Source organism: Plasmodium coatneyi, chromosome 7 (assembly GCF_001680005.1).
Source record: "Plasmodium coatneyi strain Hackeri chromosome 7, complete sequence".
Lineage (NCBI taxonomy): Eukaryota > Apicomplexa > Aconoidasida > Haemosporida > Plasmodiidae > Plasmodium > Plasmodium coatneyi.
Window position 1 is genome coordinate 201,154 of NC_033562.1, and position 20,991 is coordinate 222,144.

The following is a 20,991-nucleotide window of genomic DNA, read 5'->3' on the forward strand; positions in this document are numbered from 1 at the left end:
AATATAAAAACAAAGAAGAAAAAAGGTGCGCCATTGCAAAGATGCGCAGCGCACAGCAAATGTAAGCTTCCAAAGAGTTCAATTAAGAGAAACTCATAAGACCGCGCAATTGCTCTCCCTTATGTGTGTGTCACTTGGAAAGCACTACGCAAACAGCCAAACACGGAAATTAAAAAAAAAAGAAAAAAGAAAAAAGATACAACTTTGTTTATTTTTTCAAAACTACGATGTGTGCTGACAAAAAAAGGCATACACAAAAGCGCACAATTAAATGATCCCCCCTTTTTATTTACCGTTTGAACAGTTTACCTAATTTATCACTAATTTTTGTTCTCCCCCCCCAATGCATACATTAGCTGACAGTGTTCGTACACATACATACATATATATGCTTGTATGCGCATGGGCCGATGGGCTTTCTCTGCACCCTTTGAAAACTTTTAAGCCGTACCTTTCTGCTGGCGCAACTTTCCTTTTTCAGTTCGTACAACCTTGCTTTAATCAGCTTCGCCCATTCGGATGGCGGAAGATCAATTTGGCTGGGTTCGTAGGGAAACATCGCGGCTCCTTCCACGCGAACGTGTACGTATGTATTTATGAGCCTGACGCATGAATATATTTACGTGAGAGCAAAAATGCAGTGCCAAAAAATGAACACTTGTTTGAACATGTGCACATTTGTACATGCCTATTTGTACATACGAAAGGCTCTCCTGCTTTGTGACGAATTGCCCATCGAATCACATCAACTGTGATATTTAAATAAGCACTTTAAAAATCACACCGCTGGGAAAACAGCCAATTATTTAAGGCAACATTTCGCGCGTTTCAAATTTAGTAGAAAAAAAAAAAAAAAAAATGCTTTTATTCACACATGCTGAGAGACATTTTTACACACACGCATAAGTACCCCTCAATTGTGTCCAACCGAAAATGATGCATTTCAAAAACATATCACCGTGTAGACGATTATGTCTGAAAAGCAAAATAACTGTTAACATTTGCAGTAAAATGAATGTGCATTTCTTAAATTATGTTGACTCTTTAAATAAATGTCTTGCAACGAAAACCACGAATCGCATACCATTTTCGACATCAAAAAATGAGGATTACGTGAATTACGTAAACGAAATAAATAATTTCATTGACGCGTTTCAAAAAAATTCTGACGACTCTTCATCCAGTGGGGAAAATATCCTTTCCATATTGCAAAAAATTAAGAATGAAAAAAAATATGAACAAAATGAAGATCTCATGGAAATTATAAGTAGCATAAAACTGCTCATAGAGAAAAGGGTTCGCCCAGTCATCGTCAATGATGGGGGAGATATCAAATTCATTTGTTTTGACGTAGATGATGGTACGGCAACGACACCCACAAGTGTGCCCATGCGCTGAAGGGGAAAGCGGACAAATGTACATATATATATGTGCACAACGTGGCTACCCCACTACTAAAGAAGTAGACATATGCTTTATTCATTGTTATGCATTTACATGTGCTCACCTTTACTCCTCAAAAACGTTCCATCCCCGTAGGCATAGTTTACGTACAACTGGAAGGCGCATGCGTCACATGTTCGCAAAGTGAAATAACGTTGCAGTACATGATTAAGAATATGCTCACATACTACATATCCGAAATTAAGGAAATTAAAAATGTGTCAAAAAATGGAATTATTCTTTAATGTGCGCAAAAAAGAAAGCCATATAAGGAAAGAGATAGGACCATTTGTGTTTCACGAAACAGCACAAGGTATGTGTTTTTTTTAAATGAAGATTCATACAGCATTACCACGTTAAGTAGTCTTTAAATGTAAAAAGAACGTTCAGTTCAAATACCACCATGGAAGGGTAAAGGATACCTATGTTCCTTGAACGAAGGCTATCACATTCGAATAAGAAAAAGCGAAAGAAATAAATGTAACGTCATTTTTTTTTGTCTCACTGGTGAGGGAATCTCATATTTATATCTTCAAAATATAAGTCGAATGATATGTGCACACCTTTTTAAACCAAATAAAAAGTCAAGATGATTTAACATCAAATGTATTGGGAAAAAAACGCGTAAGTTTATTTTTCCGTTTGCTTTTTTAAACATTTTCGCAAAATGCGACATCCTTTATGTATGTCCAATAAATGAAGTTAACTTTTTTGTAAGCAACAACGTACGCACGTAACCCTGTCTATAGGGGTATTATCATTTATTAAACATGTTTGGCATAATTGGCATAAGAATTTTTTTCCCTTTTCCACCATTTGTTTGTAAATTAATTTGTTGCTTCTTTTATTTTTTTTAATTCCTACACATAACGCTTTGCTTAATGAAGCAAAAACGTAACCTTATGTTCGTTAATGTAAAAAATTATGAACAGTTCATATATTTTTTTTTTTTTTTTTAAACCCATTCCTGCACACACCACGGGAAGTGACTAAATCAGAAATTTTAATTAAATGAAAAAACACTAAATTTTTAAACATACTTGTGTGTATATTAAACCGCAGAAATAGTGTACAACAAAATGACTCGTAAAACGTCCTTGGAGGGGGGATTTTCATACATACAGCGCTATTGCAGTTCCTCCATGTACATTTTCACGTCTTTTTCCATTTCTACCATATTTTAAAATTGGGAAAAAACACTACCCTTTTATGAAAACTTTTCCCCTTTCTCAAAAATATATTCGCAAAACATGGATGAAAATGCGTAAAACGATTCAATACACATGTAGACGACAAACCCCGCTTTAATGCGACAAAAGGGATACAATTCGAAACAAGAAACAGTTTATTTTTACAAAACATTATTTCCCTTTTTTTTCCCTTAAAAATGTGAAAAAAAAATACCTACAGAATGCATGTGCACGCATATTCCCCTTTTTAACCATTACACGTTTACATTTTGGGTGAAGGAAAAAAAAAAAAAAAAAAAAAAAACATGTCATACCAAATTCACAAACACACCGCAAACGTTCTTTTGGGACTGTCTTAAAAACAAACATTTTGCATTTCAAAAAAGGAATGTCAGAATAGTTCTCTCATTCCACAAAATAAGGAACAATGGTGAAAATGTGTAAAAGTACTTTTGCATATTGTTTATTTTTTCATTTATTTCTGTTGTTATAATAGTGCAATTTTGTTAAGCTTTTGATTATTCATTTAATGAGTAACTGCAACAAATATTTGTTAGCAACTTAGATAATTTGTTTTTTTAATTAACATTATGGCTGACACAGCACTACACAGGGTAAATATTTATATGTATTTTTATGAGCACTCCCTTCTACATTTCCAAAAGGTGCGCACACAATTTTAATGATGAACCATTTTTTTGTCTTTAAATAGCCACAAAGGCGATTTAAAACTATAATTTTCTTTTGTTCCACTGCGGTGTATGCTGCAAGTATAAAAAGACTGGCTAAACAAGAGATATGCATTTTCTCATGTTACCTTCTGTGTATATATACATTCTTCTGCCGAGGAGGTACTTGTGATGCTATGCGTCTACACGTAAATCATGCAAACTGCTCTATAATCTAATCACACATGCATTTCTACAATTTGGCTTAAAGAATAAACACCTATGTGAATTAAATTTTAACGTAATGACGAAACGTTGAAGGGCGTATATCTTGCTCAATTGTTATCTTTTTTTTAATTAATACAAGTAAACGTATATCCAAAAGGGCTTTGACATTTCCATTTGAAGTTTATAAATGTACATTTTGATGCACAGGAAAAAGGAAAACCTATTTTCTACACGCTTTATGCTAATTTAAGATTACTCCATCGCACCCATAGCTACAATTGTTTGTATTTTTTCTACCAGTACAATGAACGGGAATGACAAAAATATAACTAGCGAAGTTTTGCTAAATGAAAAAAAGAATGTAGACTCAACAACAGAATCCGCAAAAGTTGAATATGATGCAAATAACCAATCGGATTTCAGCTCAGAATTTGAATTTAATTTCAAGAAGCACATTACGGACAGTTTCGAAGTTAAAAACAAAGGATTGTTTAAGCTTTCCCTAGGAAACAAAGTAAATTATAAATCCAATTCTGCTAATCATAGTGAAAGCGTAGCAGACAGGGGGAGCAACAAAAAACACCCAGGAAACAATCGCAAAAATAATGAATTGACAAAACTTAAACAGCTATCTCAAACTAAAAGGGAAAGTCTCCTTGAAAACAAAGATGAAGTAATAACTAATTTGAAAAAACACATAATTGTGCTAACGAACCAATTTGAAAAAAAATTAAGTAACATAGAAAATGCTCAGAAAGACAACTTTCAACTGGAACAAATTTATAAAAATAAATATTACTTAGATATGAAAAAGGAAAAAAGTAAGGCAATAAAAATTTACGCCGAAAATGAAGAATTACTAAAGAAAATTGATTATTATAATGAATTTTTTCAAGAATTAAAAAAAAAAATTCGCTGTCTCCAGAGGAATACTTTCACTCTTGTAGAACACTTTGGGACTGCCAAAAATATAAATCTCTTTTTTAAGAGTGTAGAAGATATTTCATCCCTCATGCAATCCGTAGAACAGAAATGTTTCCAAAAGAATACGCATAAAGTGAAAGAAAAAAATGAAAAGCTAAAAGTTGATAACTTGGAAGATATAAAAAATGAAAACAAAAAAAAACAAAAAAAGCCCCCCATGAAAAATACGCTTAGAATAGCAACCCCGTCTTATAGAAATCACAAAAATCCTGCAAGTTGCACAACTGAAAAACAAGAAAAAAAACATCAAGTATGCATTAATAAAGAAATACATTTACTGAATGATTCATTTTTAAAGCATTATGAAAGGACAAACAATCGAAATGATAATGTAAATAGCCCTAGAAGAAACAAAAATACATTTGGACATAAGAACAAATTAGGAAAAAGTAATTATGTAAAATTAGGGAATACACGAACTGAGAATAATATAGATTCTAAAAAAAGACGCAAAGTTACAAATTTCACCATACGAGTGAAAAACGTTTCTCCTGAAAATTCAGATGACATTCTACATTTGTTGAGAAAAACAAGAAAAATTAACTATTTATTAAGAAATTATTTAAAGACAGAAAATGATAAAACGATGAATTATCCACAAGAAAATATAAAAAGTCATAGGAATGACGATGAGCCATTTATATCGGGCAAAACTAAAGAATGCATATTACGAAGTGACAATAATAGAGGTTCTACACTGCACAGTTCTACGTGTAAAAGGGAACGCATTGCTTAATCTATGGGAACAGTTAGGACAATGTTAAAACATTATCATGAAATAGAAAAAGAGAAACAAATTCACACATTTACGTAGCAAAAATTGAAAATAAGAATAAAAACTCTAAAAAATCATTCTTAATTTTTAGGAGGATTCAATAAAGAGATAACTTATCCTTACACGTAATCATTAATATTGTTATGTGTAATCACATTGTCATAAAAATAGATCTACAGTAAATTATTCAAAATGTATTGATATTTCAAGAAAGCAAAAGTTTTAACTGTGTTATCAAGAGGTACAAATTTATGCATTTTTAATACAATTATGTGAGACAGGAAAACGTTATTTTTCTCTCTTCACAAGAATATAACGGGCTCTTACACAATGCAAAAATGAGATGTCGTGCATTATAACTAATATTATATATTAGGATATGTACACTTCCTTTCCCATTATTTAGTGATTTATACATGGGCAATGTGTAACAATGTACATTTCATTAATTAAAAATGTATAGTGAACGTTTGTATGTCTACATAAATATTCTTTTCGTTTTGTTATTCTTGTTGTTTTAAAATTTCTATTAAACTTTTAAGAATCAAAGAAAAAGACAAAATCAATACTATTCTTTAACATTATAGTAGTTATATTTTTAATAGACAAGTGCGGCCACGAGTCTGGCTTAAAAATTACGTTCTTAATAACGAAAAAACACCTTCTTGCCTTGTCTATTACCTTAAATCTGTTTGTAAAAAATAAAGCTATACAATTTAGATTGTTCAATTTCTGTGAATGGGTCATATTTTAATTAGTAAAAAATAGCTTAAGTTATTGTTTTACGAACACTTCTTGAGTATGAAAAATACTTCTATTTGCTGTGGACATTTTTCCACAATATTTGCAATAAAAAAATGCGTCTTTCTTAATACTGCATTACCTCAAAATTCGTCAACAGAAATAGCTAACTTCTCATGTCAATTGCACAAAGAAATTAAAAATTAGCACTGTCCTTTATTTACAAAATACAAAGACACATTATCAAAATAAGTATTAAATTTACGAAGGTGCAATGGAAACCTTTTTCTCCGTAATTAGAATTGAATAAAATGTATAAATACATTAGTTTAACCAAAAAAAAAAAAAGGTCATTAGATTGTTTTGCTCGTACATCTTTTTCGTCCCACATGTTTATCCATTGGTTTTGTCAGCTATTATCTATTTAACTTTTCTTTTATATTTTAAGGGTCTTTAATAGTTCTTTCACAATTTAGTACATGTATAAATATCATCTTCTAAATGTTATAACCGTTAAAGTATTGAACACCGTGAAATAGCAAAAAAAAATTGTTATTCGTTAAAGAATGTCATAAAATGTACAGCATAAAAAAAGATATTTTCTTTCACCATTTACCTTTGACAGGTCATTACATATATGATCCTATATATGGTTAAATTATTACTTCGTTTTAATGCATTTTTAGATTAATTTCTTTTACATATACACAGAAGTTTTTAATCATTATACTCGAATTGGTTATATATACTGTTTAAAACATGTTCGAAAAATACAATTTTAAAAAATGTGTCCTTATTGTTTCTTTAATGTTTAAGGTTTTAAATTATCATTCATCTCACCAGGTTTTAGAAAATACATAAATACACTTCTGCACCTAACAAATTACAATGTCTAAGGAATATAATATATAAAAATTAGCACACGTTTTTACGGTTAATAAAAAGTATATTCATAAAAATAAATAATACTAAAAAAGTATATTATCATGGAATTTGATAATGAGTAGTATTCACTCATTTCTGTTATAGTATATAAAAAAAAAAAAAAGGGGAGAAGAACAAAATCAAATATAAAGTACAAACAGGAAAAATATCTTCCTAAATATAATATGCACAGCATGTAAAAATTAAATATGGGTAATTGATATTATTATAAATTAAAATAATATAATATAAATATAAAAATAAGGCTATAATAATTAAAATAAAACAATATATTAATTAAAATAAAAATAGTTTTTAAATAATTATATAATTACTAAAATGTTATATATAATTAATTGGAAATATTTAAATATATGGTTAATATAAATTAATTTAATTAATTAAATATAAATTATAATTTAATAAAATAAAAAATTATTTTATTAATTAAAATTATAATAAATATATATTATAAAAAAACAATTATCTTCAATTTTAATTATAAATAAAATGATAATAAATTAATAATAATTAAATATAACATGAGATTATATTTTAAAATTAAATTAATAATTAATTAAATTGTAATAAAATGATATTTTATTAAATTGAACTTACATATTATTTTATTTTACTTAAAAAAATAATTTAATCATATAAAATTAATTTAAAGACATATATATATTAATAATTGATATATTTAAAAAAAATATAATAATATAATTGTTTTATTAATTAATAAAAACAAGTAATAAATAATAAAATCAAATAAAATAATAAATAATTTATATAAATTAATATATTTTAAATAAGTTAAATGAATAATCATTTAAACTTTTAATCAAATATAAAAAACAAAATTAATTTGTTATTTAAATTTAATAAACATATTAATTAATATAATATATATATTAATTAAATAGAATAAATAAAAACAAATAAATATAATTAATAAATGTAATATATATTAAATCATTGAATAAATATATAATATATTAAATAAAATTAGCATGATTTAATTATCCATGAGGTAAAATGTAATAGTATATGATTAAATATAAACAATAATTAAAATTAATATAAGTACATAATTTAAATGAAATTAAAAAAATATAAATAATTATAAATTTAATAAATAATTTAAATAAAATTAAAAAAAAATATATATAATTAATTAATGTTTAATAGTATTTTATAAATATCACATATAATTAAATAAAATATAATAATAAATTAATTAAAGTTAAATATAATTAATACATATATATTTAAAAATAAAAAATATTTTAAAATTATAAATTAATTAATATTCTTGTAAATATATATAAGTTTATAAATATTTTATTATTTTAATATATAAGATAATATTGATTTATGAATTAGATCAAATTTCAATATTAATTTATTAATTATATGTCATTAATTTAATTTAATTAATATATAAATATATTTCTTTAACCAATTAAAATAAAATATATTATATAATTAATTAAAAATATATAATAGTAGTAAAAATAAAAAATAAAAATAAATATTTAATTAATTGAATTGATAAGAATAAATCATTAATAAATTAATATTTGACAAAGCAAGTATATTATATGGTAAATAATATATAATTATGTTAATTATTATATAATAAAACTAATTAATTATTATTTATTTTAACATATAAATTAATTTATTATATTATCGTTAATTAAATTATTAAATAATATATATTTAATATATTTTTATTTAATTCAATTATTATTTATTAGTCTATTTGTTTTAATTATTTTTTTATTTTCTAATTAATTATATATTTAGAATTAACCATATTCTTTTAATATATAATAGTACTTTATTTTTAATTATTTAATATAATATATTAATTTGAATTTTATTTATTTTGATTTGATTATTTAATTTAATTAAATAATATTTATCTTTAATAAATTACTTTCTAAATTAATTAAAAAAATATATATTATTTAATATATATATTTATTTAATAATTTATATAATTTTAATTAATTTTAATCCTTTTTTATTTTTGTTATTTTTAATTTTTTTTTTTTATAATTATGAGTACTTATTATTTATATTTTGTATTTAAATATATTGTTTATTAATTTTTATTTACATTTGTTTTATTTTATATAAATTTATACTTTTTTATTTATTTAATTCTTAAAATTAATATATATATTTTTTATGTATTTATATTCAATTTTAATTTTTTATTTAAATAAATTATGTATATATTTTTATTTATTCCTGTGTCATATTAAAATAATTATTTCCTACTGCATTTTATATTTTTTAAATATTCTATTTTATGTTAAATGGCATTTATTATTATTATCATTTTTTTTTAAATACGTTTATAGTGAGATATATATGAGAAGGCAAATATTTTGTATTTTAATTATAATTGCATATATCGTATAATAATATCTAATTTTTTTACAATATATAATAGTTATATAAAGGTTACATTAAAAACAAAAATTGTTATTAAAAATATCGTCCATTGCAACATATAATTTATGACGAACAGTGTATATAGAATTCCCAATTCTTCCCTCATTTATGAAGCATGTTAAATTTATCTGCAAATGCTTTTCTTAATCTTAACTATTTTTTTACATTTTAAAGTTCTCATTGTGCATCCTACAAATATGTAGGAATTAATTATAATGAATTTCATACTCTTACACACATGGGTGTATACTAATCCAACCTTTATATAAGATTATATGTTTCCTGATAGTATGTGCTATTTAGACCTAGACAAGCTTTAAAGGAAACCATACTACTACTTTTTTGGAAATGTAAATAAAATATAAAGTTAATCCTTTCGGCACTACAAAAAGTAAAATGGAAGATAAGTATTATTGTGCATATGTTCAATATAGCAAGTTGTATGTGGCAGCTGTTATAAGAATATATAATGTTATTTATGAAAACTCTTTTGGAGAAAAAACAAAACACCTGTAAGTATATGGTCATCTTTCTAAATTTATTATTCGAAATCGCGAAATATATCCACTTTTTTTTCTAAAAGCTCAGTTTATTCTAATGGTACATACTTTCAGAAATGATCTAGTGCAAGAACATATCAGAGGTTCATGCATAGAATGATGACTGTGAGCGAAATTTTCGAATTTTTCCCATCACAGAAAAAGTAATTTATGAATTTATATATGCCCCCCCATTTTTTCTTCTAAATTAATATTTTTAGTTATGTATCATAACTAAATTTCGTATAATTTTATATTATAGATAAACTTAATCTCCAGGTATAACCATTCACACTTTGTGCAACTTAACAGCACCAAGTTCTACATTTAATAGACAATTTATTTTATACTTGTATTATAAAATTTATTAATAATGGCGATGATCACAAATGTAATCAAAAATCAATTATGAAAAGAACACTTTTTAAAAATATATACTTATAATTTTTTAAACATCTTTTAACACAAATATACTGAAATTTGAAAAAGAAAAAAACAGAATTGTTTATTGAATTCACAGAAAAATGGATGTAAATTCATAAAATGCTTCTTACATAAGACACATAACGAACAAAAGACATACACTTTATGTTATCATTGAAAACTGGAAAGAGGAAAAATGGAGTAAGAAGCACAGTGCAGCGCACTTTTGTTGGAATTTTATTTTTTCCTATTTTATTTTAAGAATTATATACTTAATTTTGTGGGAGATTATAATTTTTTTCTTTTCTTTTTTTTTAAAAAGGGGAATAATTCTAATTTGAAGTTCATAATGCAATTATGGTGAGAAGTTAATATGCTGAAAATACCGTTTTTTCATCTGAACCATTTTCAGGTTAGCATTTTTCTATTCTTTGCGTGTATCTCCTACCTGATGGCTTGAATAAATATGCTTGCTATTGTTCTCCCAAGTGAACCTAAAATTTATTCTGCTATTGTAAAAGTGTCCATAGGATAAGTTGCATTTGTTAACACTTTTTTATCTTTATTCTATCTATTGAAAATTTTATATTAATTTTGTAGAACTATGAAAAAATAGAGAACGACGATTATAAGTTACGGTGGGACAAATATAATAATAGCCTGTGGAGGAGGGGCACAAAATGTAACTGGCGGTGATGGGTATAGGAACGTTAAGGGGTTAGCAGGACAGTGTACTCGGAAAGGGGTAAAATATGCTGCCTTTTTAAGGCTTCCCATGTTTGTCCTGTTCATATGGATAGAACACAGCTCACACAGGGTAAACCAATAGGGGTGTGCTTAATGCGGTGTAACCATTAAACCCTGAACAGATGCACGGATTACTCACGTACGAATGTATCTATTGTGTGCACAAGTGAATCCAAACGTTTCATATATTTATTCTCCTTCGCATTTGAATGTCCCCAACGGTGTTTAGACAGGAAACCATGGAATTGTGCAAGGGACCCCCCAGCGGGGACAAGTGATCGTACACAAGAGCACTAACAGATTAGTAGCAGAACCGCCAATGAATTTCGACGAAGTGTATGGGACATTCGAAGAAAACGTTTTGGAAAAATTAGGGTACGATGAAGAACAATGCCAAACGGTAAAGAATTCTGTAAAGTCCTATTCCGATAAGATAAAATGGAATGTGGCAAATGAGCAGAGTGCAGAGGAATCTGAGAAAGGAAGTGGGGGATCAGATAACGCTTCAGATAAGAGAAATAGGGGAAAAGGGAATTATAAATGTGCAGGAATTTGGGGTTCGCTCATAGATTCAGTCGTAAATTACAAGCTTACATCCTTCACCATTCTTATCCTAGCTCTTGGATACTTTCAGTCTCGATACTTACTCGAAGTTATGAGCATAGTTATACTACTGAATGTATTTTGGGAGCTCGAAAGCTTAAATGAAAAATTGAAAATTCTGTAACTCTTTACAATGTTTATTTTTGCTCAAATTATTCGATAAACCATGAGACACATATAGAATGAAGAATCTGTCGGAGTGTAGGTGAGGGTAGTATATTGACAAAGGAAGAAGAAGCTATTTATGGAATGTTGATTATGTGAAGGGACGTCTTTGTATATAGTTATGTGGTCTACTATGAGGCTGTCTATTGGTGCTCAAACGAACAACCTTTTCAACATTTTCCAAGAAAAAAGGAAAATAATACTTTCGAGTTGTGTGTGTGCCCATGCAGCAGAAGGGTGTCGAAATAATGCTGAACGGTGGACATGTGCACATGTACAAATATATATCTACAGCTTATATAAGCTTAACTGATATGAGTGAGGGAAGCATTCTCATTCGTGAATTCTCATTTTAACGGATGTAGATGCGCATCAGTAGAAACTTTTGAAGCCTCGCATTTCGTGCCTCCATACAATGCTTTATGTTTACATTTTAAAAAAGTGGCTCATTTATTCCCCATGTGTGTATAACACATTTTAAGTCAAAGCGGCTCCATAGAGGATGATCATAGGAAATGTCGTATGATAGTAGTGGCATTCTATTAGAAAGAATAATTAGATTATATTAAACTCTATTTGTGTTAACCGAAAAGGGTGCAGTTAATTTGCACAGAAATAATCTGCCATAGAGAATATGCTGTAATGATTGATTTTTTTTGATTTTTTTTTTTTTTTTTTGGTAGATTAATAAATTGGTTGTTATTAAGATAGATTATGAAGAAGGGATTATTTTAAGCACACCAATGGGTTTGTCACATGGGAAGTCTTAGCATTATAATTTCAAATTACAGAGAAGTAGGAAAACAGGAAGGAGCGGAAAAAAGGGAAAAAGTAATAATGCGGGCATGCTGCTCATTCGTATATTTCTTATAACTACAAGATTGAGATGGAGCATGACCATTGTAGCTTAAGCTGGATGGGGAGAGAAAACTGCCAGACGCATTTATATTTGTGTGCACAGTGGGGGACATTTTGCTATTATATTTTTCCCCATTCCCCTTTAGAAATAAAATGAGGAGCGAAACTCCAAAGTAATAGATTTTTAACTGCTGCATTTCTTTTCTGTTGTGAAATGCCAGCACGGGGATTTGATCTTACCCCACAAAGAGGTTTGTAGGAAGCTTCTGGATGGGATAACAGGTTGTGATATGGTGAAGGTACTATTGGAAAAGGGCAGCTCCGGTTTATATTCTTGGTTTAACTACCATACAGAGGGTAAGGTGAAACATGTAGCAGGAGGAGGCTCATTTTGGAACTAGAACTTTTACTTAAATTTTATGTTTTATAAAGTATGCGCCTTTATTTTGTTGAAATGAGGAGAGAAGGGAATGTGCCTTCCCCCGCGGCCGTGACAAAATTGCTATAATAATTTTATGCTTATTTGGGTTTCTGATTCCATTGCTTAAGCTATAGAATAAGAAGCTGCTTCATTTCTAGGATGGTCTTCTTAATGGCTTTATCGGTGTTATAAGCAACGTGTATTGAATCTTTCACATGATATACTTTAGGGCCAAGAAAAAATCTGGTTTTAAGAAATTAGTTTTAGAGAACGCTTCTAAGGATAGTAGAAATATTTTAGTACGTCAGTGAACAGAGAAAAAATTATTTGTTCTCGCACTAAAAATTTTAATTGAATTTTTTGGAGGCCACAATTTTCATGGGAGAAATATATATATGTTACATCATAAAGATTCGCTAAAATAAGTGAACGACAAAATTAGCGCGCATATATTTGTCAGCCATTTTTATTTTCTCATGTTATCCTAATAATGGTTTGCGTAATATTGAAAAGTACAATTTTTCTATAATGGGTGAATTTGAGTGAAGCAGTTTCTCCTGCTATTTTGCTCGTTAAATTTTTTCTTTGTAATTCCCCTTATTTATAATTTATTTGGTTTAGAATTTGGACTACCTTGTAGCACTGTACGAATATGCAAGATGGCGGAGGTAACTTTTAGCGAATGGAATACGAATACTTATCTAGAATCGGGAAAACGTACGAGGACAAGTTTTAAAAAAGAAAATAAGAACATCTCAAATACAGGGAGAATCATCCGTGATAGAATACACACTTTTACCCTCCTTAAAGTTCTTATATTTTTACTTCTAATATGGATAGTACAATATTCCGGCAGGGTAAGCTTATAAGAAAATTGGACGGCACGGTCACCATGCCATTAGGAACATACGTGCGTACAAAAAGCAAACGTGCATGGATGAGAATGTTGATAGGAGCATGTGTATGTATATTCTTCGATCTAGGTACATTTTCACTAGTGTAAAAATTATCCTTTTATTTTTTTTATGCTGAACTATGACGATACATAGGACACGATCCATGAAATCAGGAATAATGGTGGAATCTCCGAATTTTTAGGCGGCTACAGATTATTAGCAGAGTCCGAAGTAAGCTTCGATGGAATATTCCATTTATATAAGGAAAACTTTTTAAATAAAATGGGATATACTGATGAAGATGCGGAAAGAATCAGAACAACAGTGAAGTCACATTTAGATCAGGCGAAAAGTATAGACATAGATCGAAGACGCAAGGAAAAATCAGAAGTGTGTGAGGATATTATAAAACAGGGTACGGACAATAGCGTTTCAAAGTTTTCTAACAATTTCAGAGTATTATCTTCTCCCTATTTTCTTGCCGTATGTTCATTCATACTATTTTATAATGGATATTACAGGTTTTTTTTAGCTCTAATGGGCATACTGATTTTTAAATTTGTAAATTTCTTTTGGGATTTAAAATATATCTGTGCAGGAATGACGAAGAATGTGTAATGTAGTGTGAAGATTTTTTGCAGGAGTTTGTTTTGCTCATTTTAGAATTGTAATAGAATTGGTGCACTGTTATCTAGGTGGGAAAGCGCATCACGGAGTCTAAGAGAAGAACAGAAAAATGAAAAAAAAGAAAAAAGAAGAGAATTGGTACCATTCCGTTCATGTATTTAATGTACCGTTCGGAATATTTCATTTGCTTTTCAGAATCACTGATTAAAGTAAATAGAATGAGCGAACATTGGATTATATTCTTTGTACCCTTGAGAAATGTCATAATTTATTACGATTTATTTTATGTGAGGATTGGCGATTTTACAATCCTTTTATGTATTATGGAGCTCGATAAAATTCCTCATCATTTCTGCCATCGTTAGTATGTTACGATATTTGTTTTTGTTTGGAGCTATGCCCAATAATTGTGTGCACGCCTTTCCCTTTCATGCATTTGTTTTAGTGCGCACAATGAGGAATGTGCGTATGGACGTGACTGTGTATGGGCATACCGGTATCCTTATGACCTTTTATTGCAGCTATATTGTGAATCACGCTGTATATACACATGAGCGCTATGTTTTAGTTTCCATTTTAATGAGCGCACAAGAATAAAACTGCCGAATTCATTGGATGAAAAATTTGTTATATTAATCTATAATGAATCCGTCATGGCGTGTGCACATCGCTTTTGTGTCTCACCTTGCATATTAAGGAGCGACTCGCTTTATGCGCATTTTTCTTTTTTTATTATTTTTTCTTTTCTTCCCTTTCTCCATTTGTATGTATAAATAATTCTGCATAAGGGAAAGGTACTCCCAAAAAGCGGATGCGGAAGAAAGGAAGGCGAAAGTGCTGACCTCAAAGAAATATTTATACACGAAAAAAGAAATTAAGAAAATTACGGAGATAAGGACTTGTAAAAGAATAAATGAACATTCTGTATTTTTAGTAAAAAATTTTACAAACAAGTCAAAATGGACTAAAACAATTTACCAACAGGTGAATGAAGTGAAAAATTTTTTTAATCCTTATTGGCTACACATGAACGTGAGCACTTTAGTAAAACAAAAAAAAGAAAAAACAAAAGAAAAAAATAGGAAGTGGTACAAATGTTGTAACAAATTATGTATTTCACTCAATAAAGGAAAGTGAAATATGATTATCACATTCTATTTCTATTTATGTGCCCCCTCCTTCATTTCAAATACTCTGTAATAAATCATCCATATACAAATACTTTTTACACACATTTTCTTCCATTTCACACTCTTCAAACAAAACAACGCCAAGGGATTAGCATCCACAATTTGGCTACAAATTGCTTCTTCCTAAGGAAAGTGTTCCTAAGTGGGATATTCCAAAGGAAAACCTTCCTTAAGAACACATTCCTTAGGAACATCAACCATAGAAATATCTTCCTTAGGAAAATTCTTCCTTAGAAATAAAGTCTTCCTCCCTAAACGCAGAATCTGAACATGGAACCTGCTCCTTAGGAACATCTTCCTCAGGAACACATTCCTTATGAACAAAATCTTCCATAGGAACAAAGTCTTTCTTTCCTAAACCCGGAATCTGAACTTGGAACCTGCTCCTTAAGAACATCTTCCTTAGGAATATTTTCTTCTTTCATAAATTCGTTTCCCATAAATTCTTGAATCAAAATTTCAAAAAAGTCTTCCTTAGTCAATTGTGCGTCCCCCTTTTGACATTCGTTTAAGACTTCTAAATGAATATCAATAATGGTGCGTAGGCCAACACCATGACGGTCGGCACGTTTTTTTGGTCTCTTCGTTCTTCCCGTTGGAACAGATCTGGGTTGTTTTCGTTCCTTTACTAAGGTATATTCATGTGGACCATCATCTTGGTCCACATGATGAAGGAAATGTTCTTCTAAGGAAGGAGGACCACGTACTTGATGAGCCCTTTTGTAACGTTTTCTTCTTTTACCGAGGAAAAAATACTGCAAAAAAAAGGAGGGGAAAAAATTAATTTTTAGGGCGTGGAATGTTGTTCTTAAGACCAGAACACCCAGTATAAAATAAGTGCGAAGTGTTCATCTAAGGTGAAAGAAAGGGGGCTAAAAGGTGTCTTTTTTTTTTTTTTTTCTTCTTTTTCTTACCTTCCAGAGGAGATAACTCATAGCAGAAATGCCAATAAGGACAGGGGCCAAAGGAAGGTATGGAGTAAGATCAGAATGATTTATGGGGTTACTGACTCGGAGTGGAAGAGGGAGGATGCCTCCGGCACCCCCCTTTGGACCACTTCTTCCTGTTTTGACACTCGTAGATGACGATTTTGCTGTTGTTGCGGCGGATGCTGGTTGTGATGGTGTTAGGCCCGAAGATGAGGATGGTACTGGGTTCGGTTCCTGCCCTGCAGGACCCGGTGAGACCTGTCCAGTGGTACCATCGGGAGAAGGACCACTAACTTTAGCATTTTTGTCAGAATCAGGGACGGATGGAATACCTGGAACTTGGGCACTATCAACACCTTGGTGAGTACCACCACTACCAACACTTTCACCACTCGCAACACTAGAAGTACCTGAGGAAGCTGGTTCTTGTGTTGCACCTGGTTGCGCCCCTCCTTCAGTAACTGTAGGACTATTTGCACCTGAGAGGACAATGAAAAAAGAGTGTATTATGTATAATAGGAATTATGGATAACAATGGAATTTTTTCCTTTTTTCCCTTTTCTTTTTATTTTTTTCCTTTTTTTTTCACACTTCTCTTTTTAATTTTCACCCTTAGTGTTTTTACCTGGAGGTTGTCCTGCAACACCTGCACCTGAAGTAGGAGTAGTGGTGATGGTTGCATTAATAACAGTGGTTATTGGACCATCAGTCGTTACAAATCAAACACCTCTTTCGTAGCGGCTATCGTCCTCGAAGCCTTTATCAATAGGACTCACTTCAGGGATATTACAAGTGAGTTTAACACCATTCAAAATAATACCATCCTCCGTATTAACAATGTTTTCCTTACCTGGTTGTGCACTATTCTGCGTTACCGGCACGGCAGGTTTCGTAGTTGCTGGTTTAGTGGCTGCAGGTTTGGCCGGTTCTGCAGTCTGATTACATATAGTGTCCAGTGTTCCCATTATTTCCCTATTCGCCTGGAGTTTCGTATTCACTTCATTCCATAGGTCTGTTCCTTCTATGGTGTAATTTGTGCAGTTACTTCTCTCGCATTTTTCACACCCCTTACTAGAACATAGTTCTTCATGAAGACTTTTTCCATCCTTAAATGCTTGCTTTATTCCCTCTTCAGTGCTTTCACACTTTTCTTTTACCTTCTGTACGTACGCATTAAATGCCAGACAAGCCACGGTAGTCTTAATTTCCCAGTTGGCCTTGGCGTTCCGGCCATCGTTCTGTATATCTTCCGTAATACTGTACACATGGTGTAATCCTCTAACAGTGAATTCACATGCCTTTTTGCTCGTTCCGCCTGATGCATTATTCTCCCAATTACTGCCTTTACAGTATTGGTCCTCATTTTGGATTGCCTTAGATAAGGCGCCCGAAAGGTCGTTAACCCTAGTTTGGATGTCGTCCCCAATACCACCCTGTTCATGCAGAAGGAGGAAGAGATATATGTATGTATACGTAATGTATGTAGACAATGTTCAAGGTCGTTCCTTCTTTTTATATATAGGACGTATACTATCCATGGCACTGCCCTGAATCTTCATAGATATTAGTGCACCTTACCAAGTTTCTTCCTGTTGCGAGTCCTAGCCACTTCTTTGCTGCAGCGTCTACGCGCGTCTTTAATTCTCCATCGCAAGGATCACTTTCCGGTGCTGGAATTACGGGTGGTAATGGCCGTGCTGGTTCCGGAGGAGGTGGTGGTGGAGGTTGTTGTTGGTGGTGCACAGGGGGGTTAGGAACAGCTTCTTTTATGGTTTCTTCTAACTGTTTGAATATTTCTTCCTTTTCCTTTTCTTCCTGTTTTAATCCTTCCACAACTTTCTGAACAATTCCTTCCAATTTCTTCAGGTCCCCATTACCGGAGACCACTAGATCCTTTCCCCCCGTTTCTGAGCGTGAACGGTCTAAACCCTCTGATGCTTTCTGCGGGAACTTTCCTTTACCCTTTTCGCACCATTCTTTCTTAGTTAATGCTTTCATCATAGTATATAACTCACTTGTGAGAAATAGCTTGCGAGCTTCACCTACCGTATACCTTTCGTTGTCCTTAGGAATCTTAAATGCAGCATCATAAGCACATTTCACATACTTCTCACCTGGATTCATGTCCCCTCTTACACTTCCTACCCCATTAAAGGCGTATTGAATGACTTCCTGCGGTACACAGAACAACTGCATATAATATGTCCAAAAATTCAATAAATCGCATAAGGGAATATTTTTCACTTCCTTCTCACATGGTGTTTGGCCCTGCTTCTGAGTCTGGTTTTTGTTTTTATATTGTTCTCCAACTTCGGTAACTATCATTATATTTCTCATCATAATTTCACAGAAACCTTTGTATTCCTTTCGTTTCACCCCACCTTCACTTGCATCATCGTCCTCGCATAATGCCAACATACTATCCAGTTCTTTATAATTATCTTTGTCCGTGCTGGATACACTGCTAGAGAATGTTGTAAACCATTCTTCTATACCAACTGTATAGAAGGAAGAACAAAACAAAAAGGGGGGGCATGTACACATAATGTACGTACTGTGCATATATTATGCCTACAGGGTTCCATTAACGGAAGGAAAAAAAAAATTACAGATACCCCATATTCATTAGAGTTGTATTTTAAAGTCAAGAACAAATTCTTACGGTCTTCTTTGTCATCAGACCCATCTTTAGTGGTGGTACTACCAGGACATTCATATGGAGTCTTCTTCTTTTTTATTTTCTTCTCTATTTTATCTAATACTGTATCGACATTACCCGCGGGCACATATTGCTTGTTCTCTACTATGTTTTTCATTTCACTCTCACTCATCCATTCCTTCTCCTTTTCTTCTGACTTCCTTGGTACCTTCCTTTTCACTTTACCGAATTGCTTCCCTCTGCACCATTCCCCTGCTCTACCTTTTAAATTTACATAATCGGCTATTTGAGAATCCCTACCCTCAACCAACTTTGCCACTGCTTCTCCAACTAATATATTTCCTATTTTTAACTGATCAAAGTTCATCCCTCCACAGATACCATAATTATTAGTAGCTCCCTGAGCCTCAGATCTTCCTCCTGCTATTCTTAATGCATACTCTAAATAATCTTTAAACCAACAGTACTTCTTTAACATTCTAAGCATAACTGTTGTTCCAACTATGCACTTTAAGAATGATTCTTCCTCCGTGTCTTCTTCAAATTCTATCTTTCTCCCTTCCCTTACTTTCAATCCGTTCATATAGAAGAATGTTCTCATTAAGGCTTTGCATATTGGTTTATGGTTATTCTCAATTTCAATCTCATCCGTAGGGTCTTGCGCACAGTACCTTTTTGATATTTCATCCGCATTATCATTCAACCTTCTCATTAACTCACCTACTATTCTTTGTACATTGTTCGATATTCTTTGCTACAATTGGTGTAAAAATGAAGCACATACATATGTACACATACCCTAATCTGCATCTTCCTGCAGTTCATTCCTCCCGATATATATATATAACTGGACACATTCATGGTTCTTTCTTTTTAAATATAGTTCCTTACATCCACGCTAACGCTGTTGTGCTTCCTCCTATCCTCTAACCATTTATTTAATATTCTTCCTAGTATAGTTGCCATTATGTTACATTCTTCATTATACGGTTTCTTCTTGCACTATATAATTATATACCCCATAGGAGGTACACCTGGGGATACCATTCCCTTATGTTCTATTTTACAATTCATAAATGAACAATATGCCATACTTTCTTCTTCCTACTATGTATATACACATATTCCTTATACTTTACCCCTCCACCCTATCTTTTCTTCTTTTTCCTATTCTTCAGATTTTTCCTATATTCTTAAAAGAAGAAGAAAGAAGTAAATTCTTTTTTTGCACTTCCTTTTATTCTTCTTCTCCTTCCCTTTCCCTTCTTCATAATTTGTCCGTTATTTTTAAGAAGAAAGAAAGGAAACCCTTCCGTGTACATTTCTCGCACCTTTTCCAAGAAAAAAGGGGGGAAAAATCTTTCACATGCACTTTCTTCCACTTCCTGTTTTTTTATTTCTCCCCCCCGAATTTGTACATACCCAAGGAATTATGAATAAAAATTATTCTCCCCACCCCCCCCAAAAAAAAAGAAAAAAAAAAAAAGTAAGAAAGGAGTAAGCACGCACTTTTGT

At 31.1% G+C, this 20,991-nt stretch overlaps 4 protein-coding genes across 4 annotated transcripts; 3 read left to right on the top strand and 1 right to left on the bottom strand.

Annotated features, from left to right (window-relative positions):
- Positions 1-933: 933 nt before the first annotated feature.
- PCOAH_00015940 (Fe/S biogenesis protein NfuA) lies at positions 934-1,688 on the top strand (the record flags this gene model as incomplete). Its single annotated transcript, XM_020058403.1, has 2 exons — positions 934-1,360; positions 1,540-1,688. The coding sequence occupies 2 exons, from the start codon at positions 934-936 to the stop codon at positions 1,686-1,688; spliced, it is 576 nt and encodes a 191-aa protein (XP_019913924.1).
- A 2,145-nt stretch (positions 1,689-3,833) lies between these two features.
- On the top strand, positions 3,834-5,249 carry PCOAH_00015950 (Uncharacterized protein; the record flags this gene model as incomplete). The annotated part of the gene is made up of 1 exon (XM_020058404.1): positions 3,834-5,249. One exon carries the CDS (start codon positions 3,834-3,836, stop codon positions 5,247-5,249), a length of 1,416 nt encoding a protein of 471 aa, XP_019914203.1.
- A 5,748-nt stretch (positions 5,250-10,997) lies between these two features.
- PCOAH_00015960 (Pv-fam-h protein) lies at positions 10,998-14,689 on the top strand (the record flags this gene model as incomplete). Its single annotated transcript, XM_020058405.1, has 6 exons — positions 10,998-11,198; positions 11,358-11,851; positions 12,901-12,927; positions 13,405-13,478; positions 13,797-14,032; positions 14,225-14,689. Coding segments are annotated over 6 exons (1,497 nt in total), but the record flags the coding sequence as incomplete, so codon positions are not given.
- A 1,513-nt stretch (positions 14,690-16,202) lies between these two features.
- On the bottom strand, positions 16,203-20,442 carry PCOAH_00015970 (SICA antigen; the record flags this gene model as incomplete). The annotated part of the gene is made up of 6 exons (XM_020058406.1): positions 16,203-16,643; positions 16,803-17,296; positions 17,545-18,250; positions 18,396-19,315; positions 19,480-20,230; positions 20,368-20,442. 6 exons carry the CDS (start codon positions 20,440-20,442, stop codon positions 16,203-16,205), a joined length of 3,387 nt encoding a protein of 1,128 aa, XP_019914036.1.
- Positions 20,443-20,991: the final 549 nt, after the last annotated feature.